This window comes from Equus przewalskii, chromosome X, assembly GCF_037783145.1.
Source record: "Equus przewalskii isolate Varuska chromosome X, EquPr2, whole genome shotgun sequence".
Classification (NCBI taxonomy): Eukaryota; Metazoa; Chordata; class Mammalia; order Perissodactyla; family Equidae; genus Equus; species Equus przewalskii.
The window spans coordinates 19,393,293-19,418,710 of record NC_091863.1 but is presented as its reverse complement, the minus strand read 5'-3'; the positions used below and the strand labels follow the sequence as shown (position 1 = coordinate 19,418,710).

The window sequence follows — 25,418 nt, the reverse complement described above, 5'->3', positions numbered from 1 at the left end:
CTGCTAGCATGGGACCTAGGAAATCTTTACGCGGCTAAGGTGAATTTAGAGGGACAGCAGTCTCCATTCTGAACTGAGATATGATACTTACATTAACAGTCTGCAGCCAACGTTCCCATAGCACTTTGCTGCAGCCAGATTTAAAAAGAACGTTTTTCTCAGAAAGGCCTAAGCACATGCATATTTAAAGAATTCTTTTCACACACAGTGTTATCTGAGGGGAAATTATCTTAACACAAATTGTGAAGACTGCATTGTTAAAATGCGCAAATTCATTATCAATGGTGCTTAAAATAGCTCCTTGGAAGAGAGAAAATGTTTATTAGAATCAAAGTATGTTTGAGAGATTTGTCTTCTCTATCATTATTCTCCTATTTAAAGAAAGTGCTAAGTTGTATATTAACACTTGAAGGTCTTGGCCACTTTTTATCTTGAAAAAAAGAGAGAAAATGTTTGTCATTCCAAGAGCATAATCACTTGAGCTGGCACACAATGACATAGTTAATTCACCAACGGAATTTGTTGCCATAGCTCCAGTGAGGGACAGGGTTGGTTAAACAATGGCCTTTTTCACAAGTGCAGCCTTCACCACAACCTGCCTGTCCCTGCGGTACAGGCCATCACAGCACCAGTCCAGAGCACAGCAATTGTCAATGAACGACAGCCCAGAGGGGACAAGAGGAGGCTTCTGGCAAATAAAGCAAGAGCGCCCAGCAACGTGGATCTCTGCTTATTCAATCATTGGGACACAACTAGCTCCTCTGAGCTTCTCTTTAAGTTTAACCTTGGGTCAAGCACTCCAGGAAGTCTCGAGAAAGAAAAATTTCACCCTGTGACTCAAAAGAACTCCAAAGGGAAGAGAAAACTCTAGGAAAAGAGGGAAAGCAGATCAGGAGCAGACATGGTGGGCCACCAGGAATGCACCATGGAAGAGGACACCAGGGACAATTACACTCCCAAATTCTGGCGCAAGGTAACTGTACATGCTTTCTTATTGATTTCTGCCTCTTTGAATATCAAAGTGGGTTCAAACAGTAAAGTCCTACGTATCTGCGAGGGTAATGGACCTGTGCTGATTCACAGAGTCACACTCAAAATGGAAATATCACCCTCTCCTTCTTAAGGTGACAAAAAAGAAAAATTGCAGCCAATATTTCTTTATCCCCTTGGTGAGAATGCAAGCTCCCTGGATAGAGTTAGATGACAGGAACAAATTCTCTTTCCAAAAAAGAGTCAAATCATTACGAGGAAATATATGTAGTCCAAGGCAAAGAATGATGCCATGGGAGCCTGAGAACATTGGAGAAATGTTTTAACAAAATGTTCATTATCCTATAAAATGAGAAATTCTCCTAGTAGAAAAGTCATAAAATCTTGATTAGAACACCCATTTCTGAATTCCTTGCAATACGCCTATCATATAAGTGAGACTGCATTATACGGTCTTTTATTTGGTGGGGAGGTGGGGGGGTGCCTGGGGAATGTGCATTTTAGTGGAGCCTGGTTAAACCAAATAAGTTCTAGATGGAAAAAGTTTAGGAGGTGGGACAAAATAGTAAGAAGGATTCCAGATGATGTGAAGAAGAGATTAGGCCCAGGAGAAGCTTCCTAGTGATGATGTAATCTCTCTGCTTCACGGTAAAGCTGGTTTCACACCACTCCCTTGAGTGTGCTTTCTCAGGCCCCAGGACACCTGCCCTGCTCATCCTGTCCCAGCACTCCTTCAGAACCTTCTCCTGCCTCTTGGGATGGCTGTGGATGGCTGGTTAAAGGACCATATTCCTCAGAAGAGTAGTCTGGGCCTATATCCACCGGGCACTTGAGTTACACGACTGGTAGACCACTTCCCCCAATAGGTCCCTTCCCCGTTTGCCTCCGTGTTATCTCAGATTTGGAGAAATTTGTATATTGAAGACTCATGAGTTTTATCAGCTCATTTTATTGAGTTAATGGGGGAATCAGGAGGCATTTTAGTCATTCATTCATTTATTCATGCCTCATTCCAAAAATAGATTTGAAGTGGTATCAAAACAACTAGATCAGTTCTTGACTGATGCAGATATGGAAAATAGAGATGATCTTCCTACGTTCCAGTCCTGTGGAATTAAATATGTGCCACTATCACTCTGTATTCCCATGCCTTTTGTTAAATGGAAAATAACCGAAGGCCTCAATCTCATGGAGCTCCCAGTAGTGTCACTTATTATCGTAATAACGGCTGACGTTTTTAGTCTTTAGTAGGTGGCATGCCCTGTGCTAAGTACTTTACATGCCTTATTTCAAGTGATCACATTCAAAGAAAGGGTTTACGATCCTAATCGCTTGCCTATTCTGTTAATTTGTGCCTCAGTTTCTCCCAGTTAAATGGAATGGGTTTATTTAACCTTCCTGAGCAATCAAGATGAATTACGTTATTAATTGTAAAAATAATAAAGAAGTGATTGCATTAACATTTTAATCACACTTTTCAGTTCTCAATATACTTTTCATACACGAGTTGACCTCAGCTGTGTAAGTTTAACTTTCTGGCTGCCAGCCCTTTTGTGCACCATACATTGATACCCCCAAGCTGACACATGACCATGACCATTTCTGGCTATTGCTAATGGTGCTGTTTACCAGCACATAGTTACAAGCATGTTGTTAAATATTGTATCTGAACAGTGAGGACAATTATAAATTTAATAATATTTTTGAGCTCTCTAGGAATGGAAACTCCCTTGAAACGAGAGAGTTGGTTATTCATTTTCCACATATTTAACTTTGCTACTTGATTGGCGCTTATTTGGAAATAGAAGAATGCCTGAATATTATCTCAATTCTTCTTATTGCAAACCTTGTGAGGTAGATATTATTGATGTTCTCATTTTCAAGTAATAAAATTAAAGCTCACAGAGGTTAAGTAAATTGTCCAAGGTAGTGTGGGTAGGGCTGGAATTCAGGTTCTTGGAATCCAATTTCACTTTTTCTTTAAACCCACGCTGTCAAATAAGGTAGCCACTAACCACATATGGTGTTTAAATTTAAATTTTGATTAAAATTAAACAAAATTTAAAATTTAGTTCCTCAGTTGCACTAGCCACACTTTAAGTGCCCAATAGCCACATGTGGCAAGTAGCTGCCTTATTTGGACAGTGCAGATATAGACTATTCCATTATTGTGGAAAGTTCTATTGGGTACCACTGCTGTAAGCTGTAATGTCTCTTTTAGATATGTTGACACATGTCTCCAAGATATATTGCAATTCTGTTACAAGTAATACGGATTTAAAATTTTACAGTAAAATCTCCTTCATTTGAAATCTCCTCATTTGCATAGCACCAAGTTAACTTTGATCTGCAAATTAATAATATAGATAAGAGTCAAGGAGACGTTAAACGCACTTCAGAGACCAAAGATTTTTAAGCACCATCAAATAACTCCAGAAGCACTCACTTAGATGCAAGCAATTGATATGATAATTACACATCATCTTTATTTATTCATTAAAACAGGGATCCCCTAAGGCGCCCTGGTAGGAAATAATGTGGTTAGCCTCGTTCTTTCTAGCAACACTTCTGCTATTTCTAAATTCTATGGAAAGTCATTTTATGCTACTATTTACCTTCCTCTCTTCCTTTGAATGATAAAGTAAATTGATAGCATAAAATACTTTCACACTGAAATTTTTACTAGCTCCAGATCGAATTCCGAAGCCCTTGCTTCTCCCACTATATCCTGGGATTCCCTGGGAGGAGTACACCTAAGGGCTCCGTGTAGATGCTGGCATGGTGTAAATATCTGTTGATTGACTGATAGAGACAGTTCTTTCAAGATGTCACCCACTGAAGTGGACTCCGATTTTCTACAGAGAATACACGAATCAAATGGGAAACTGCCTACCGTTTCTTCTTTTCCCTTTGTCAGTCTTTGCTGCAAAATATTCGTGGTGAGAGAAAGACTTCCTGTTTGTGAGAAAGAGGTGATTTTGGGGCACTCAGGTGAGGGAGTGGGAGTAGGGGTGGGAAATTCGATCCAGCCTGAGGATTTGCAAACTAAACCTACCAGCTCCTTCAGAAGAGAGAGCTGCCTTCGGGGCACTGGTTATTGGTTAGGTCCGTCAGTCCTTAAATACTATGTTGAGCACATTTGTCAGGTACTGTGCTGGTTCTAAGTAATAGGATAGAAGAGAATTTGGAGTTATTGAGAAAAGAATAGCACTTGCATTTCTAAATCCTTAGCTGAGGTGGTTTCTTACACTTTGCTTGGACTGGTCATACCAGACATTAATGCCTTTTTAGCAAAAGCAAAACTCAATTCCTCAGTTTAACAGTAAGCTTCAAAGAATATGATTTGTCACTTCCTTGTCTTCCTTAAGGAAAATTTCTAGCGTATAGGCCATAAGCAAAGACAGAAAAATTAATAGAAACAATGTAAATGTGCGTTGAATATTTAGTCTTTATTTGGAGGGAATTAAATAATTTAGAACCCTCTAAACTGATAAAGTTTAGATATCTGAGCATTTTTGAAAACCACCCAAAGGGAAAATAGATATTACATTTTTACTTTTTGTTCCAAAACACAATTAGGCCTTCTTCCGCTCTTCCCTCTGTAGTTCCTGCCCGTGAATCCTAATATTACAGCATCAGGCATGTATTTGCACAAACTGCAGCTAACTCAGCAGTCTTTGTCTCCTTTGGAAACTATGTGGTAGACTGACCCAAGGGCCACTCTCCTCTTAACCCGATTAGCAGCTGTGTAATCACTGCCATAGGCTGCTCTGCTGACAGTACTCACTCTGAAAATTGACAGGCGGAGCACGTGCTCCATCCCTGCTACAACTGACCCTGGGTTTCTAGAGGACACTAATCTCTCTCCTTAAACTATAGGTCCTACGCACTGAAATGGCTCAATTAGCGTGCAAAGAGTTGTGGGGTGAGAGGCTAGACTTGGCAGTGTCTGGTGAGACCTGGGGTTCCCCTGGTCTTCCCAGTGCTGGGAAGTATGGAGAGAAAAGGAAACTTGCTGGTTTCTCTTATTTTTGTCCTGTCTTCTCAGGGGACTTGGAGCCAGCTCTCAAATATCACAGAGTAAAGAATATACAAGTACTGGCATAAATTAATCTTGCCCCATTCGCACAATGAGACTTCATAATGCGGAAAACATACTCTTTATTTCAGTCTTGCCCCAGGTATTAGAGCATTTTAAAGTTCTCTTTGTCTTTCAATGAGCTACAAATTCTCTCTCTCTTTCTCTCTCTCTCTCTCTCTCTCACACACACACACACACACACACACACACAGAGAAGGAGAAAAGGAATTAAAAAATTGGAAAGTATGGCCTAGGACAAAAAGAAAAATAACATCTGTTTCAGATCTGTCTTCCTCAGTTCCATGGAGTCATGAACAAAAGTGCAGAAGAACTTAAATAATTCTTTTGAAAGCAAAGACGAGTATGATTAGAAACTTTAACACTATAGTACCATCATATTTACTAAAAAAAAAATCAGTCTCTAAGAGTTTGCCCTACGTATATATTCTTGCTGTATATACTCTTTGAGAGTGAAAACTATCACATTCATCTTGAGACACATGGCTCCTGATGTACTGTAGATACTTAGTAAATGTTTGTTGACTGAGTGAAAGGAATTTATTTATTTATTTAATCTATTTATAGTTTTCAATGATTATAAAATGAGTGAAAGAAATTTAAATCACTGTTTGTTGTATATCCTTCTTGACCAGAGAGAGTGCTGAGTTTGTCCATCTAAGGTCATCTCAAGGTCGTCCAGGAGAACGAATGAGTTTCAGCCCAGCCTTTGAGGCACAGATCAATGTTGGGTGGACCAGCTTCAACTTGACTCCATCCAGCCTCTAAATTGATTGACGTTATCATTAACATCAGCAACAAAGTTGTTGTGATCACTGTTTACAAGTCTCTCCACCCCGATTCCCACCAAACTCCTAGGGTTGCTATAGGTTTGTGATATCTGAAAGCCAGGTGGAACCTGCTTAGAGATGCCAGAGATGGCAGCCCCCCTCTACAACTCTTCCTCGGCTTCCCCAGAGATGGGCAGAGCTGGATCAGCTTCCAAGAGAGATGGGTAAGACTTGTACGCAAATCTGTCCCATAAATTCTTTTCCATGTGGCTATTACACCTTTCCTTAGGATGACAATGAAGGACTTTATTAAATATCACACAAAGAATTCAAGACAAACATGGAGAATTAATAAAAGAGCTGTGTAGGGTTTTCTCCATTATACAAGGTAGGAGAGAGTTATAATCACCAGGAAGCCCAGCAAAATTCGTCTTACCCTACACAATGAGGAAAATTAGGTCAGTTAATCGAAAAATAAAATGACTATAACGGAGACTTGTCTTTAAAAATGATAAATACATACATTAAACATTTTATTTAAATTTAACATAAATATATTAATTCGCCAATCCTTTAATTGGGTCAGTGATTAGAGCTCGGTGTTGTCTTTTTTTCATTAGGCATACACATATTCAATGTCTATGATTTCCATTTTTGGTTTATTCTAAATGAAGTGAAAACTTGAGATATTTTCAAAGCACTCTGAGTCTAGAATCTTACATTTTCAGGGACTTTGTCTCCTATCTATTACAGTTGTCTTGGGGCTGGCCTGGTGGTGCAGCGGTTAAGTGTGCATGTTCCGCTTCTCAGTGGCCCGGGGTTCGCTGGTTTGGATCCCGGGTGTGGACATGGCACCGCCTGGCAAAAGCCATGCTGTGGTAGGCATCCCACACATAAAGCAGAGGAAGATGGGCATGGATGTTAGCTCAGGGCCGGTCTTCCTCAGCAAAAAGAGGAGGATTGGCAGTAGTTAGCTCAGGGCTAATCTTCCTCAAAAAAAAAAAATACAGTTGTCTTGTCCTCACCCAACTCAACAGCAATTTTTAAAAGTCATATAACTGTATCTTGTTTTCCAAAACTATTTAGTTGCTTAAAAACAACACTTTTTTGCATCTTTCTTATCAGTTTACATAACATTTAATTAAATTATATCATTATAATCACAAGTACAAATGGCCTAAACAGGTTTGGGACTCTTGGAAAACGTACAACTCAACTAGTGAGAGCAAAAGTATCAGGCATTCTCAAGAGTAGCTGACCTACCAGCCAGAAGCATTCCCAGTGCTCTCAGGACTCTTAGGGGAAATGGAGAGCATTGGTTAATGCGTTGGTTAACTTGGAGGTTGTTTAAGGGAGTCACTACTGTTCCTCTTTGGACATAAAGTGTTAACATAACAGTAATCAGAGTAGGAAGGAAATTGTTTTGTGTTTGTCTTCCACGCCTCAGGTATACTGCATTATTTAATGAGCATCTACTTTGTGGTAGACTCTCAAGAGATTCAGAGACATTCTTTTAAAGATATAATTCATATTTTAAAATGTATAATTCAATGTTTTTTAGTGTATTCATACGGTTATGCAACCATCAACACGATATAATTTTACAACACTTTCATCATCCCCTAAAAGAAACTCCGTACTCATTAGCAGTCACTCATCATTCCCCCCAACACCTCCAGCACCAGGCAACCGCTAATCTACTTGCTGTTACATGGATTTGCCTATTCTGGACATTTCATATAAATGGAATCATACAGTATGTGGTCTTTTGTGTCTGGCTTCTTTCACCAGCATATGTTTTCAAGTTTCATTCATGTTGTAGCATGTATCAGTACTTCATTCCTTTTTATGGCCAAATAATATTCCATTGTATGAATATACCACAATTTCTTTCTCCATTCACCAGTGAATGGACATTTGGGTTGTTTCTACTTCTTGGTTATTGTGAATTATGCTGCTATGATGTTCTTGTAAAAGGTTTTTGGAGATATATGTTTTCAATTACAAATAGAATTATTAGGTCAAATGGCAACTCTATTTTTAACTTTTTTGAGGAATTGCCAAACTGTTTGCCAACGAGGCTGCACCATTTTACATTCCCACCAGTAATGTGTGAGGGTTCCAATTTCTCCATATCCTCTCCAACGCTTATTTTCCATTTTTTAAATTACAGCCATCTTAGTGGGTGTGAAGTGGTATCTCATTGTAGTTTTGATTTGCATTTCCCTAATGGCTAATGACATTGGGCATCTTGTCATGTGATTATTGGTCATTTGTATATCTTCTTTGGAGAAATGTCTATTCAAATCCTTTGCCTATTTTGAATTGTGTTATTTGTCTAAAGACCCATCTTTGCCCTAAAGCAAAGTTTCTCAACCTTGGCATTATTAGCTTTTTGGGCCAGATAATTCTTTGTTGTGGGGTCTTTCCTGTGCATTGTAGGATATTTAGCAGCATCCCTGATCTCTACTCACCAGATGCCAGTAGCTCCCCCTAAGCTGTGGCAATCAAAACTGTATCCAGACACTGGAGAATCACCCTCGAGGGGCGCAAAATCCCCCCTAGTCAAGAGCCACTGCTCTAAAAGATCTTCCCGTGCAGCTCAGAAACACTTACATGGAAACAGAATTCGGTTTTAGTGGAGTGGTGGAGGCAGAAGCGGGTCTGAGTGGGTGGTTGAGGATGCTGTAAGAAAGCGGATGGACCTGGGGGTGTGAACTGGCCTTCCCAAGTCCAGTTGGTGAGTTAATTAACAATATGAGAGATAAATATCAAGGTTACAAATGAGAATTAGGTAACATGAGATAAACAATAATTCAATACAACAACACAAAAGAGATGTAAGACTGTATATGAAAGTATCAAACTTGTGGTATATTTAGAACTATAGGATTTCTGAGAAGAATTTACTGTGAGCTGGTCTCCAGGGCGCAGTATAATCCCTTGGCCCTCCTAGGCATGAATGCAGCCTTTCCCTGTTAGACAGCTCTCAGCTTCATTTCTCATGTTAGTCTTGTCTCTTGGTGGGGATGTGGACACATCTGTCTCAGACATAGATTGTGGGGTGGCAAGAAACAGTACCCACTAAGCTGGCTTTTTCAGTAGAGGGGAATGCAAGGACTGTCGGATAGAATCCCCAGAAAGCTGAAACGCAGGCCTCAGCAAGAAGAGGAACCAGAGCATCTTGAGAAGCCCTCAGAGGGATCGTTTGTGGACATATTTACTCTAACACTCTGCCCACAGCTCAGCTCCTGACCCACTCAGTCTCCATTTCTTAGTTCTAATTCCTCAAAGAGGGAATCTGAGGATCTGAGAAACCACACAACACGCCATGGCTTGGCTCTCTGAATCAGGTGTCCCAACCCAATTGCTTGGGCTGTGGGGTGGATGAGGCAGTTTTCATAGAAGGGGTGGGGTGGAGTGAGGGAGAAATAAAGAAATAGGAACCATATCACAGATCCTTAAGCCCTTCCACCACCTGTACAGATTTTACCCCCACTTTTTATCTTCCCAAACATTTTTACCCCACTGCTCCCCAAAACATACAACACATCTCACAGAAATGGCCTTACTGTTGTTTGCCAGTTGAATACGCTGTTACCACCATTTACCTAAATCTTTGCTTCAATGCTGATGACACCGTGGTCTTTACAAAGGGGATGGGAGGGCAAAATATTAGTATAAACATTTCTATTTAATAATGACATGGTCAGCAGGTATCATCTAAACTGAGACGGCTGTTTTTTTTTTTTTAAGATTTTATTTTTCATTTTTCTCCCCAAAGCCCCCCAGTACATAGTTGTGTATTTTTAGTTGTGGGTCCTTCTAGTTGTGGCATGTGGGATGCCGCCTCAGCATAGCTTGATGAACTGTGCCATGTCTGCACCCAGGATCTGAACTGGGGAAACCCTGGGCTGCCAAAGCAGGGCACATGAACTTAACCACTCGGCCACAGGGCCGGCCCCTAAGGTGGCTATTTTAACAAAAGAAATATATCTGTTTGGAGAACAGTGTCTGAATAGCCTTCATCCCAGTCCTCCCCCATTGACATAACAGTTGGGAATAAAGACTACCGAGCTGTGGGAGATGGTACATCCTTCCCACTAGTTAATAAAGTGATGCCCTGCCTTCACAGTCTATTAATTAAGAAGGTAATCAGTGCATGCTTCGAGTTTGCTATTTGAAACTCAAAGGCAATAAAATCAGAACACCACTCAGATTTTTTTTTCTCCTAAAGAAATGAATAACAAATTAGGGCCACAGAGCTAGAGTAATCACATTTTGAATGATTTCTCCTGAGCATGCCTTTAATAACCTGTATGTGTTGGGTAAGATGAACAAAGAAAGGCAAAGTTAATTATCTAGGAAAAGCTTCATCAAGGAGTTTTGGTCACATGAGCCCAAGGGTTCTCACCCCCAGTACTACTGACATTTTGGGCCAGATAATTCTTTGTGTGGGGGGCAATCCTGTGCATATAGTAGGATGTTTAGCAGCATCTCTGGTCTCTAACCAGTAGATGCCAGTAGCACCTCCTCCACCCAAGTTGTGACAACCAAAAATGTCCCCTGACATTGTTAAATGTCCCCTGTGGGGAAAAATCACCCTGGATTGAGAACTACTGAATTAACCACATACATTCCTTCTCACTCCCCATCCCCCAGGTGCCTCCAGGGTTCTCTGTTTTAAACCCTTAGAACCAAACATTTCGTACCAGGGCCATCTACATTTTCCAGGGAATTGTTTGAAAAGAAATTGACTGGATCAAAATTACTAGTCCAGATAACAAGAAGGGCTCTTTGCATCTCTGTATGGAAAAGTAGCAGACAAAAAGAACAAAGGAAGAAGGTTGAATAAAGGTATTTACTTAAGGCACTCAGCTAAACACTTGACATATTAAACCCTACAGAACCCTCAGGGGCATCATTAGCCTTATTTTAGTGGTGAGGAAACTGAGGCTTAAAAAGGTTAAGTAATTTGCTTAAGAACACACAGTCTGTAATTTAGTAGTGGGGCTAGAAGTCTGATGGCAAAGTTTGTGCATTTCTGCTATTGCCTCAGTATATGCACTTAAAGTGCCAGACATCTAATAGAGCAAGGTGACCAATTTTTATCTTTTTAAAAGATATGACTTTCATTATGGAGAGTTTCAAATGTGTGCAAAATTAGACTAAACAGTATCTTCCCATGTGTGCCGTTCCTGTACTCCTCACCCAGCTTCAACAACCACCAACTCATGACCAATATTGTTTCACCTAGAGCTTCTCAACCTTGGCATTCTTGACATTCTGGGCTGGATAATTGGTTATGTATGTCCAATACACACACAAGACAAGGCAAGACCAAAGCCAAGGGCTGACTGATTGGACTGGTAAAAGTACACTGAGTCGCTTTTGGATTCAGACAGTTTATTACTTACACAGACAGTGAAAGAAAGGTAGCCGACAGTGCAATCATTCTGTTTGTCCCACACAACAAAAAGGACAACATGGAAACAGGGTCATGACCTCGACTCATGTTGCTGAGGAGCCCATTGGAGATCACAACTAGCTGGTTTCCTATTGCGCAGCTCTATACTGAGGGGGTAGGGCAGGAAGCCCCACACCGCAACAGAATCAAGGATGTCATTAGAAACTGCCTCCTGACAGCCTTTCAGGAGAGATAGGGAGGCCAGCGGGAGATGGCCTCGGAGCAGCTCCTACCAGGCCTCCCACCACTCACATTCCAGGAAGATCACAAGGCGTTCTGCCAACACTCAGATGAAATGCCCTTCAAGTCTTTGCCGGTGTGATCTATGTGGACACACTGAAGGTCATCAGATTGCCGGGGCCGAGCCATTCCCCCACAGTGGAGGGCTGTCCTGTGCATTGTAGGACGTTGAGCAGCATCCATGGCCTCTGCCCACTAGATGCCTGGAGCGCCATCCCCTAAGATGTGACAACTAAAAATGCCTCCAGACATCTCTAAATGTACCTTGGGGGGCAAAATTGCACCCAGTTGAGAACTACTCATCTAGAACCCTATCCACTCTCCATACCCACACAATATATTTATCTGCAAATACTTCAGTGTATATTTCTAAAATAAAGTTTTTAAAAATGTAAACACAATATCATTAACATACCTAAAACAAATTAATAAAAATTCTTTTGTAGCATCCAGAAATTGTTCAATTTCTAATTGTTTCATAAATGTAATTTTTTTTTTTTGGTGAGGAAGATTTGCTCTGAGCTATCTGTTGCTAATCTTCCTCTTTTTTTGCTTGAAGAAGATCAGCCCTGAGCTAACATCTGTGCCAATCTTCCTCTATTTTGTATGTAGGTTGCTGCCACAGAATGGCTGACAAGTGGTGTAGGTCCCTGCCCAGGATCCACACCCAGGAATCCAGGCAGCTGAAGTAGAGTGCACCAGACTCAACCACTATGCCATAGAGCTGGCCCCATAAAAGCAATTTTTTCTACAGTGTTTTCAAATTGGACCCTAAAAATATGGTCTATACATTGCAATTGATTGCTGTCTTTTAGATCTCATCTAATCCTTAGGTTTCTTGCAATTTTTTGGTCACAGAAACTAGGTTTGTCTTATAGAGCTTCCCACGATGTAGATTTTGCTGATTGTATCCTATGGTGTTAACATACTCCTTTATCCTTTTCATATTTCCCATAAATTGGTCTCGGATCCAGAGGTGTGATCAAGGCCAGGTTCTATTTACTTGGCAAACTACTATACAGGCGGTGCACATACCTCTGATGTTAGGGGTGGTCTTTTTGTCACGTTAGCAGTTGTCAATGCTCAATGCCTAGATCTAGTCATTCATTAGGGGTTATAAAATAGGGATAGTCTAATTCGTTACTTTCTTCATTACCTTCCTACCTTCTTGATTACTCATTCTAAGATGAGACACATCTTTCTTACTATTTGGTCACCCAAAGTGACCCAAAGGAAAGGTAAGATAAATGCTTGGTTTCTTCCCTCTAGTTTCCAGTTTTCAAAATAATGCATTTGTTCCCTTGTATCCTCCAATACAGACAACTGAGGGTTTTGGTTTGTTTTGGATTTTTTTGTAGTAGTATGAACTCATGGATTTAAACATATTTGATGGATTTCAATCCTTTGCAGTTCTTTTTATTTTTTATTTTATTTTTTATTTTTTTTGAGGAAGATTAGTCCTGAGCTAACATCTGCTGCCAATCCTCCTGTTTTTGCTGAGGAAGACTGGCCCTGAACTAATATCCATGCCCATCTTCCTCTACTTTATATGTGGGACGCCTACCACAGCATGGCGTGCCAAGCAGTGCCATGTCCACACCCGGGATCCGAACAGGCGAACCCCAGGCCTCCAAAGTGGAACGTGTGCACTTAACTGCTGAGCCACTGGGCCGGCCCCTATTGCAGTTCTTATCCCTTACTGATGCTTAAACTTTTCATCTTTGGCTGGCAGGAGTCTCTCCAAGTTGGCTCCTGAGTCCTTTTGACAATTTCTATCCTTTTTTTAAAAAAAGGATAATAGAACTTAAATATTCACGAGTATTTTTTTTCCTTCTTCTCCCCAAAGTCCCCCAGTACATAGTTGTATATTCTAGTTGTAGGTCCTTCTGGCTCTGCTATGTGGGACACTGCCTCAGCATGGCCTGATGAACGGTGCTAGGTCTGTGCCCAGGATCCAAACTGGTAAAACCCTGGGCCACTGAAGGGGAGCACACGAACTTAACCACTCGGCCACGGGGCAGGCCTCTCACATGAGTATTTTTATCTTCACAATTTGGCTCTACAACAGTGCTACTCAAAGTGTGGGCCTCAGGCAATACCTGTGAGCTTGATGGAACATCAAACTGATGGGCGCCTCCCTGGCCCATTGAATTAGAATCTCTGAGAATGGGGCCCAGGAAACTGTAGTTTAATAAGTTCTCAAGGTGATTTTTGCTGTTAAAGTTTGAGAATCTCTGCTCTACAAGAATTGACTTTAGAGCCTAGCTTCGGGTCACCTTCCTCACTTAAGATCTCAAGCCATTCAGGAATTTCTCACCAGAGTAGGCCACTCCTCTCTTCTTATTGGACATCATCAGAGGGCACAGTCATCACTGAGGGTTTTTTCTGATGTTCTTTGAAACAACCAGAAGTCAAATGATAGTTTGATAGGTGAATGATAAATTTGGTTAATACTTCTTTGGATCAAAAAATTCCGATTTGATTATTTAATAATTGATTTTCATAAGTGGCCTTACAAAGTTGCCATGATGAAAATTTCAAAAGAATTGTTCCAAAAATGTTTTGAGCAATGGTAGCATTATGTGTGCTAGGGACTGCCATGGTTTATTGCTAATAGTTTTGCTTCCTTTGAGTTCCTATGGTTGAATGGTGTGGTGAGGTTATCCAGACTATCTTGCAGAAATAAAGGATTATTTTTCTTTGAAAGTGTGCTTATCTCATGCTTGCTTACTTGCTTACTCAAGAGAATTTCTCCTTGTGTCAAGGACGGGCTTCTGGGAAGCACATTGACTGTGTATAGTTATTCTCAAGCACCTTTGGTGAATCATTCAACAAAGCCCCTCACCTGGCACTTAAGCAGACTAGGTGTTTAAAATGATTGGTTTCAGGAGCTGGCCCCGTGGCCAAGTGGTTAAGTTCATGCGCTCTGCTGTAGGTGGCCCAGTGTTTCGTTGGTTTGAATCCTGGGCGCGGACATGGCACTGCTCATCAAACCACGCTGAGGCAGCGTCCCACATGCCACAACTAGAAGGACCCACAACGAAGAATATACAACTATGTACCGGGGGGCTTTGGGGAGAAAAAGGAAAAAAATAAAATCTTTAAAATGATTGGTTTATGGATGATGAGAGACTTTATGAAGACATGAACTTAGATCCCTAAAGTGTTAGGCTCTCTTTTTTTAAGAATAAGATATTTGATATACTTGTGGGCCTTGGGAAAGATCGTTTCTCACTGGCACCACCTGATATCATTCAGAGATTTGCATTTCACTCACAGAGAAGATAACCTGGTGAGTCCACTTCTGCTTGTATTATTGAGCAAGAGCCCACCTGATGCTACTTTTCGAAAGATTTATTAGAGGATGTGGAGACATCATCTTGAATGAGTATTTCATGATGACATCCTCCACTGGCACCTACTGAATGAGTCAAATATAAGATTTATAGGGGCTTAATAAAAAGTTTATCGAGCTAGGTTGTATCATTAAATGTCAAACTAAATGAAAAGCTTTCGACATGAAGGCTTTCCAAAGAGGGCAAACCGAGCAGAGCATGGGAAATGTTGAGCTACAGAGGCAGCATACAATGCACAGGGGCTTTAAAGTCCAACAGACCTGAGTTTGAAACTCGGCTCTGCCCTTGACTAGCTCTGTGACCCTGGGAAAATTACTTAACCTCTAAGCACTGATTCTTATCTGCAAACCTGGTACAGCGCCTGAGCCTGACACAGAGTATGGTTTCATAAACTACTAAGTATTAAAATTACAATGTATTGTTTGAATATCCGGAGATGAGATACCAGGTCCAGCTCATGCTAAGGAAGGTGTGGTAGGCAGAATAACGGGCCCCCCCCCAAAGATGTCTACATCCTAATTCCCAGAACCTAGGAATATGTTACTTTACATGGCAAAACGGATTTTACAGATGTGAGTAAATTAAAGATCTTGAGACGATGGGAGAGATCATCCTGGGTTATCCGGGTGGATCCAATGTAATCACAAGGGTCCTTTCAAGTGAAAGGGTTAGGCAGGAAAGTTAGAGAAGATGTGACTACTGAGGCAGAGGCTGGAGTGATGCCATTGCTGGCTTTGAACATGGAAGAAAGAGGGCCATGAGCCAAGTAATGTGGGCAGCTCTAGAAGCTGGAAAAGGCAAGGAAATGGATTTTCCCCTGGAGCCTCCAGAAAGAGTGCAGTCTTGCTGACAGCTTGCTTTTAGCTCACTGACACCTATTTCAGACTTCTGACCCCCAGAACTTTACGATAATAAATTTGTATTTTTTAAGCTACTACGTCGGTGGTAAATTGTTACAGCAGCAATAGAAAACTAATACAGAAAATTAAACCAAATCTTTTTGAATATTCAAAGATTCTGAGTGCAGATTTTGCAAGGTGAAGATTTCACTTTGGAGTCCACGCCATTCAAAATCAATTAGTACAAAGTCCAAGGATGGCAGTAGTTTACTCGTGAAGGAGTTTATCCATCCTGGCTTCAGATGCTCTTGATTACTCACTTGCCAGTCAAGCACCTTTGCATCCCATTCAGAGGGCCCCAGGCACAATCCTCAGGACCCTGCAGTATTTGCTGCTCTACTCGGAAACTGGTGGGAAAGCCAGAAGGAAGAAAACTGGTTATGGCAGATCAGTAGTCAAGAAAGACAACTCTTTAGGAGTATGAGAAGTGTAAATTTGGTCAACCATTCTGAAGGACAATTCGATAATAGTGTGAAAAAACATGTATATGAAGCCTTAAAAATGCAAGTACTCTGACTCAGCAATTCTACTTGTAGGGAAATTTATCCTAAGGGGAAAAACACTGGATCAGTATGCATATCATTCACCCGCTTAAAATATCCTTTCATGATTCCCATAATTGCTTATAGAATAACCCTTGAGGAGACTGAAGGGAGATAGCAGGATATCCGCTTGTGCTGGGTAATGAAGACTGGCAGGTATTTGTACTGGCCACAGCTTCATCGAGACTTGAACCTGGCTAGATTAACCCTGAAGCTCCCGGAGCCATTTTAGCTACATTTGATCTTTTTCGTGAAAGTCACTGAAACGGTGACTGTGACTAACAGTTCCAATGTTAAGTTGATGCCTGCCCTTGAATATTTATTATAGACTATCATCCAATTTTGTGGTTTAAACAAATTAAAAATTTTATATGTCTGTGTAATTGAGCCATTAAGTGTTGAAAATTACCTATATGACATTCAAATAATACATTTGGCACGCAAAGGTAAATCCAAATTATGCTCAAATCCAAGTGAGGAATCTTTATTCATTTTTTTCTGTTGTATTATCTGTTCCAGCTGTATGTCTGGACCCAAACCCCATCAAGGAGGGACCAAAATTTATACAACATTCTTGAGTATGATGGTGGCTGCATTTGGAGTTTTGATTAAAGTGCGCTACGTGTGATTATTACTTGTAAACAGATGATTAGATATTAATTAGACAATAAGTGATTGTAAAGTACTTAGAAAATAAAAGTGTTTATAAATACCACCAAGTAACAGCAACAATAATTCTTTACTGACTACACAGCTGCTAATGTCATAAGAATGATTTATTCTAGCTAAGGGCAATTTTAATTTATGCAAAAAAGCTGCTATCATATCTGTTTTGCTAGAGCAAAACAAAATATATCATATTTACAACTGATTTTATCATCAGCATTTAGATAAATACATCTCATTTTGACAAAAACAACTTCTCCCTTTTAGGACCTTCTCAAATATGGGCACAACCTTTATGGTACGGTGCCTTCGAGTGCCAAGAACTGGAGCTCCTTACTGCTCGTCTCTCTGACTAACGCCAAATATTTCTTTCTTTTAAATATAAGATGTACGATGACATTTCGTTAGCGGCATTTTCATTCATGCAGTAGGTTTGTCACGTCGGGTCTGTGCAGTTGCTCCCCAGCACCTTAAAACTGAGCTTAGACTCAATAAATTTTGGCCAAATAAATGAGTGAAAGTCAATTCTTTTTCGGTTATTATAGAAGCTGGAAAAAGAACAAAATCCACGTTAAGAATAAAAATAAAGCACTTTCATGCTATCTTCTTGATTTTGTTTTACAAAAAATAAGTTTTGAAGTTCTGACTACTTTTTATGTCTGACCATTTTTTCCCCCTAATGGTCTTTATAGGTCATGGACCTGTATTGGCCTCGCTCTTGACCTTCTAGTGAAGCTGGCAACGCATCTGTGTTTATTTTTTTGTCATAAGTAAATTCAAGCACTTACAATGAGTCCAGGCCCATGGTTTCAGAGATATAAAATGAACTGAACGAATATAAGTTAAGAGTGCTTCGTGTTACAGGAGTTCAATAGAAAAGCGGGGAAGGGGTTATTTTGGACAAGCGTGAGTTAGCCTAGCAATCTTGTTTACAAAGCAAATCTAACTAAATCAAAGAGTAAGGCAGGGTAGTTTGGTGGAAAATAGAGTTGAACTTTGATTCAAGAGACCTGGGTTCAAGTGATACTTCTGCCACTTACTGTGTGACCTTGCTCAAGTCCCCTAGCCTCTCAATCTGTTTACTTATTTGAAACTTTTTAGTATTACAATCTGTCAATCTCCGAGTGCTGTTATGATATAATCCAATGCGTAAAAGCACCAAGTGAGGGGTGAAACGCTTTACACTGAAAAAAGTTTGATTATGTTAATTTTCCTGGAGTGAGTGACAAGGATTTGTGCATGGCTTTCATTACTTAGTACGGTGGAATTTTTTCTGGACTATGTCAGGTTTTAGGCCCAAACCGTAAGCCACACGTGGAAAACTGGGGAAGTGGCTCAAAATAGAGCATAAAAGTAATGAAATTCCATAGAAAGTAATAATGGTTTCTGGGAAACCTTAAATTTTTCTGTCAACTTTATTTTGTTTTTTCCATCTCCTTTCCGTCTTTGTAATAAATTCCTTATTTGGTAAATCTGAGGCAGTGAGAAAAAAATGAATAAAAAAGAAAAAGGGAAAGTGGAAGAAACAGTGGGGTGAGGAGGGGTGGTAAGGGGGAAGGATTCGGGATGAAGGAGGTTTTACATATGGCCTTCCTGATAATTAAGAGCACTATAAATATGTACGGGCATACAAACTGTAGCTAAATAATTGAAAATTTTCAGTATGATTGACCTAACATTTTTATACAATGAATATAAAGTTTCTAGCAGCATGACTACATCAAAGACTAAAAAATAAAAGGGAAGCGAAAGGTATTTTTAAAGAAAAAAACTTAGATATAATGCCTATTTAAAAAAAGGCTAATAGATATTTATATATGATGTTATGACTCATTTTTATTAACATGTGATGAGGATATGAAAGGTATTTTGCCATAAGAAACAGGTTATACTAGAACTTTATGATGGGGCCCTGGAATAGTGTCTTAGTTGGAGATCCCCGAGAAGCAGACCCTGAGACAAGTAGTTTATTTGGGAGGTGAGCCCAGGAGACACCCACAGGAGTGTGGGCAAGTAAGACAAGGAAAGGAAGGCAGCCAATACAGAGTGCACTGTCAAACTAGCTACCACACTGGCAATTGGACCTTAACCCCGCTGGGGAAGTCTGGGAGTCAGTGTAGAACACGAGTTTCAGAGTTATCCCACTTGAGGGCTGAGAGCACTGGGGCATTTATACATTCACTCCTCTCAGTCATTGGTTGAGAGCTCTTGGGGATGTGGGCTGTTAATTTCTGGCCCTTCAGCCCTGCCTCTGCGGTGGTGTTGGGGGCAGGGGGCAGGGGTTTCTGATGGCCAGAGAAAGCCCTCAGGCAGAGAGACACAGGTGCTGGCAGCTGGCAGCTTCTGCTCCCAAGACATTATTTTAGTTCTTCCCTGCAGATCTTTGGGAATGGTATTTTCAACAATTTGATGTGGTTAGGACCTAGCAGAGTGCCAAGCACGTAAGAGGTACAGGCTAAATGGTACGACTCAAGGTGGTGGCGCTTGTGATGGGCAGTGCTGATCTAACACATTCTCACCGAAGCCACGCCCTTCTTGCAGAGGTGACAAGACTCAGGAGCCCTGTCCCCAAAACATTCCTTGCGGATTTTTTGAACAGCCAGCCTCCAACACGTTTCCTCCGCTTCTGCTAACTGGCCATAGGATCCCCGCCCCCCAGCTTTGTCCCTTAGTTCCAGGGTTCTTGTTTCCTCTCACTGAGTCCCTGCACCTTTCTATTCACTCACGTGCTAACCTCTTGCTGCCTTGGGGGAAGAGGAGTAATGTTCATTTTTTTTTCTGACTATAAGGGTAATATATGCTCATTTTTAAATACTTGTTATAGACAGGAAAATATAAAAAAGGAAACAAAAATCCCCCAAAATCCCAGAGCTCTAAGATGTCACTGTTAACATCTTGGCGCATTTCCCTCCAGTACTTTTTTCTAGGCATGCACATATCCCATAATTTGGATCATTTCTTTGAATTGTATTTTGTGGCCTGCTTTTCTCACCTGACCTATGTTAACATGTCCCCATAGCATTAGAATGTCTTAAAAAACGTGACTCTTTAATGCATGTATAATACGAATGAATATGAATATATTTTATTTTTATTTTAACCATTCTTCCTATTGCTTTAAATTGTATTTTTTTTGCCTTTTATAAATCTGTATTATGCATCTTTGTACATAATTATTTGTGTGCTTCTTTATTTCTTTAGGGATAAATTCCCAAGGGGAATCCCTGGGTCAAAGGGTATCAACATTCTAAAAGCTGTTAGCATGTTCTGACAAATGTCCTCCATGGAGTTTTTAACAATGTTAACATGTGTATAGATTTGTGTAACTATTACAATAATCAGGATAAGAACAATTCTATCACTCCAGTAACCTGCCTTCTGCTATCCCTTTATAGTCCACCCCCCCCCCCCCCCCCCGTTCCCCCATAATCCCTAGAGGGTGATGGAAAGTTAATTCCATAGTGTGGAATTAACTGGTCATTCTCAGCTAATCATCTCAACGGCATGACGAAGCCCCCAAGTTGAAAGAACCCATTTAGGTATCAAGAAGTTCCCGAATCAGGTGGCAATAGCAGCCAAGACTCTGGTCCTCGGTGTGGGTGGAGCTGGTAAGGACTCCTTTCAGAGTGGTGCCTGAAAGAATCTATTTCTGCCCATTAGGACTGTGAGACACACTGAGATGCAAGCATGGGGCTGTGGGGGAAGGGGCATGAGGAAACCAAGACAAGGCTGGAGTGGGATTAGTGGGAATGGAATTGTGGAGCTGATCCTCAAGGCAGTTAGAAGTCTAAATGGTGAGATTCAAGGACTTGGGCTGGATATGTGTCAGGTGTGACTTGGATTTAGCACAAAGTGGCACTGATAGCTAAGGGGCTGACGGGTGACGCAATGAAGATATTCATGCTAGGTAGAGGCAGCATCTTGGTTCAATGGGACGGGGAGGACGAGGAGGGGAGGAAGGGGGCATCTGTCCACTTTGAGACATAAAAGGCTGGCTGGGGTGGGGTATAAGGGCATGGTCTAGGTTCTTGGGCAAGAGGGGTTCACAAGAACCCCTCTAGACATCAGGACTCTGCTAAATAGGCAGGTGAATGGGCGAGCCTCCCATTCTGGAGAGAGAATTGGAGGACCAATTAGAAACCAAGCTGGCAGCTCAGTGGCCCAGAACACAGTGGGGGTTAGGGAGTTAGGTGCTTTCCAGTGGGATCATGTGGCTCTAGGCAGTGTTCTCAAACTTTAGCATGTGGCAGAATGCCTCCAAAACCTGGAGGTTTCATTAAAACACAGATTCCTGGTCTCCACAGCCTGAGTTTATGATTTAGTAGGTCTGGAGTTGGGAGTGAGAATTTCTGACAAGTTCCCAGGGCTGCTGCTGCTGCTCCTTTGGGGACTACATTTTGAGAATCACCACTGTAAGGCAAAAAAATATTGAGATTAGATGAACAATCTCACTCCCACATCACCCAGCACAAGGTAGGGGGTGGGGTGGGGGAAGGGGCTCCTAAATGTATTGCAAGTCTTGGCTTTTCCAGCTTGAGGTGTTTTGTGCTTCCAGGAGGACAGATAGGGTATGAAGGAAAGGGTAGGAAGTGGGTAGGAAGGCCCTTTTGCAGATGAGCAAAGTGTCACTGGAATTCTTGCATCTCTGGAGTTCTCTCAAGCATAAGTAATAACTGCGATGTCAAGTGATGTCATTCTGATTTAAAGTGGCAGGATCTATATCTGTCAAATAGTAAATCTGCTGTGGAATCCATTTTCTTCTTTTAAGGCTAGCCCTCTTTGCTTGAGAATAAAAATAATACCCCCTTATATTAGTATAGCACATTCTAATTTGCAAAGTGCTTTCACGTGATATCTTATTTGATCTCCCAATTTCTGTAAGGGAGGCGGGCAGGTAATTTTATCTCATCCTTTGGACTACTGGTTCTCAAATTATGGTCCCCTGATCTGCATCATCAGCAACACCTAGGAACTTGTTAGAAATGCAAATGTTGGCTCCACCCCAGACCTACTGAATCAGGTCTTGAGGGACTAATTTGCATTTCTAACAAATTCCCAGGTGACGCTCATGTTGGGTACTGCTGGTCCTGGACCACACTTGGATGAAAACCACTGCTATAGATTTGTCGATGAAAATAATTCATAACCAATCTATAAATGAAAATTTGGGTGAGTTTATTCTGAGCTAAAATCTGAGGACCATGGCCAGGGGCCTTTCTTCCCTAAGGAAGAAAAGGCACCAAAGAAGTGGGGTGTTCAGAGTACATACCCCCAAAGAGGATGTTTCACATATGATTGAAATGTCCCTTTTACAATAGTCATGAGACTTCTCTGTTGGATACAGCAGGTAGGTCTGCTGTCTCGATGGACACAGCAGGGTGGCAGGTCTGTTGTCTTGAGCTGGGTGGTCACAGGTGAGCACAGCAGCAGTTCCTAGCCTAAGGAAAGATGCTTATCCTTAAGAAAATACCAATGTGGGGGGGGAAGTTGCACCTTTATCTTAGGGCCATTGTTCTTGCCATAGGAAATGCTTAAAGCGGATATACAATGCATGCTCAACAGCCAGTCAGGCCCTTTTGGAAAAACAAAGTCAGGCGATTAGGTTTACACCAAACAAATGGCCTCCTCATTTACTCCAATACATCCTATTGCTTGCCATTTCTATTTGTCACATTAAAGTGAAAGATTTAGAAGCCCAGGGACTTAAGAGGATGCCTACCTTGGTGCTTTTTCTACTACTACAGCTGCTGCATTCCTGCCCTCCCCACATCCCTTCCAATCCCAGCTCCCCTGCTTATGAGTATGAGGCCCTGAGTAATTACTCTAAATTGCAATTTCCTCACCTGTAAAATAGGGATAATAATAGGATCAACCTCTTTGGATTCTTATGAAGATTAAACAAGATCTAGTACCCAGCACTGTGCCTGTGCTTAATAAATGCTAGCAATCACCATGATTTTTATTAATGTTATTAAAAGTGTGATATTTCACTAGAACAAATAGCTTTGTAAGTTCTTTTCCTTGAGTGTGAATCTTCAGAACGCCCCTCTTAAAATGGGGAATATTCCTGGACAATTTAGATATTAAGGCAGGTCCCATCCAGGATGTTCCTGTGATTGCCATGAGCATGTGGCTGAAAGCAGGGTGCTTGGGAAATGGGAGAAGAGGAATAATAGACCAGCATATGGAACAGTGTATTGAAGGGCAGACAACGGCAAGACTTGATTGAAGAAACTCTGAATAGCTGAGGAGAGAGAGGAGCGGCTGAGGGAGGAGCAATTGGGGAGGGCAGTCCGAGGTGGGAGGCAGGTTGTCAAAGACAATCTACTTCCTTCAAAGTTCCACCCAGCGGAGCCCCAGGGGTAGGCTCCAGGGCTACACTAGGCCTCCGGGGATCTGCCAGTGCTCTTGTTGCAGTCAAGGGGGTGAACACTCAGGCGCCCACAATAAATGCCCTTAGAGGCCCTCCGAGGCCAGCTGGCAACTGTGGGCACAGGGAGTTTTGGCTCAAAAGTGGCTTTATCTTCAGGGTGACTCCTACTTGGCAAAATTCTGACTACAGCACATCACACACTCACGCCAGGGACACGGTCCTTTTTTAGTGGAGGTCGGCTATGTTTTTTTCTCGGGGCGTCCTGGGCCCCTCAGGAAGCGGCTTTATCTTATCTGGGTAGTGCAGCCCGGCAGAATGGGCTGAGACCTTTGCAGCTGAATTAAACGGAAGAAACAAAAGCAGCAAGTTCGGACCCCGTGGGCACGGCCCGCCAGCCAATGGGGTCCGGCCGCTCCCCGGCGGAGTGGTACTATGATGACAGTAGCCAACCAGCGCGCTCCATGCAAATGAGGTACTGTATCCCGCACCCGCCGCACCAGTGCCGTCTGGTTGTTATAGTGATAAACTGAGGCCTTGCCTCTTGGCTTCTCTGGGAAGAAAAGGGACGGGGGGCGGGGGGTGGGGGGTAACCTCTTTACTTCCCCCAGGGAAGAGAGAAAGAAGGGACGGAGAGGGGGGATGGGTAAGGAAGAGAAAAATACGTGACAAAGAAAACATTCTCTGCCTGGGAGGAGACTCCGAGGGTGTAGAGCTGGAGGGAGCATTCACTGGCCATGCCAGTACTTACCACTGATGCTGAGTCAGAAACAGGTATCCCAAAATCCCTTTCCAATGAGCCTCCCTCAGAAACCATGGAGGAAATAGAGCACACATGCCCACAGCCTCGACTGGTAAGTAAAGACAAAGGATGCAAATGAATGCATGGCTATGGCACAAAAGAGTTCCTTATGCGCCCGCAGCCAGCGAGGAAAACGATGCTTAGAGGATTTTCATGTAAATGAGAAAGGAGCTGCCGCCTAATCCTCCTCAGCTGTTTATACTTAGCTTCTATACTGGGCGCTGCTCTCAGCTTACAAAGCATTATTGTATTGGCTGGGTAGGAAACGGGCTTCTCGGGCTATGCTGTGTTTTTGTGCCTTGGGAGGAGGGGATGGCCTTTTTCCTTTTAGGTGAATTCTCATCTGAAAATGAAAATCCTACGGTGCGATTTTAAAATGGTATTCTCTTCGCAAAGCTTGGGACGGGTGCGTTAAGTTCTAAATTCTAGCTAAGGAATGATTCGGTCCTCAACTAATTTTGGTGCTTAATGCCAATTTTGGAAAAAATGAAAACGACCGTGGGAGCAAAACTTCCCCATTCGTATGAAAATTTCAAAATAAGTAAAAGAGTCCCTTAGTGATGTATTTAAAAATAATGTGTATCTTAGATGAATTATAAACATTTCCGGAGTGTGCTGTAAGGATGTCTCTTCAGGTAGTGGGAACCTGGGGAAGCTACATTTCCTTAAAAAGGGGCCGCATGCCTTTAATAATGAAAGTGTGGAGACGGGACGCTCAGAGCTTCCTTCAGTCTCAGTAAGTAGTATCCCAAATTTGATCCGTTTCTCTGCTACTGGTTATGATTCCTTAAGTAAATGAGGAAGATGGTTGTCAACCACCACAGCGTGTATCCTTAAGGAATCAAAAACACCGAACGGGTGGTGGGTTTCCCGCAGCCTGAAATCTTGTGGAACTTGGGGAGACCTCTTTTTGAACCCTCAAATCCAAGCACTGCACTAGTTAGAGCTATCCTCTCTCTAGCAATTTCCCCAAGTTAAAAGGTGCAATATGTTGATTGGCTGTGGAGTTTGACCCTGGGAAAAGGTTTTTTTAAAAAAAGGGTTTTGTAATGTAGCATTTTCTGTGAACTCCCGAAATGAGGGTTCAGGGATTCCAAGGCCAGCCCATCATGGAACTGTCACTTCTTCATAAGTGTTATTAAGAGTTCAAAGTCAGGCTTAGAACAACTTCCTAAAACATGAAAACAAAGGGAGTTATATTAGAGCGCTGTGGGCTT

The 25,418-nt window shown here is 41.7% G+C and overlaps 1 protein-coding gene across 8 annotated transcripts in view; it reads left to right on the top strand.

Moving 5' to 3' along the window:
• The first annotated feature begins 555 nt into the window (after positions 1-555).
• The window catches only part of PCYT1B (phosphate cytidylyltransferase 1B, choline), a 152,393-nt gene continuing 127,530 nt past the window's right edge, over positions 556-25,418 (top strand). For 2 of the 8 annotated variants that reach the window (XM_070604967.1, XM_070604960.1), the window contains exon 1: positions 23,882-24,253. In XM_070604967.1, coding sequence (XP_070461068.1) covers positions 24,137-24,253 — 117 coding nt within the window. In that variant the 5' untranslated portion in view covers positions 23,882-24,136. Of the gene's footprint in view, positions 974-23,863; positions 24,254-25,418 lie in introns of those variants that run through there. The other 6 variants (XM_070604966.1, XM_070604964.1, XM_070604961.1 and 3 more) reach the window with 6 other exon arrangements.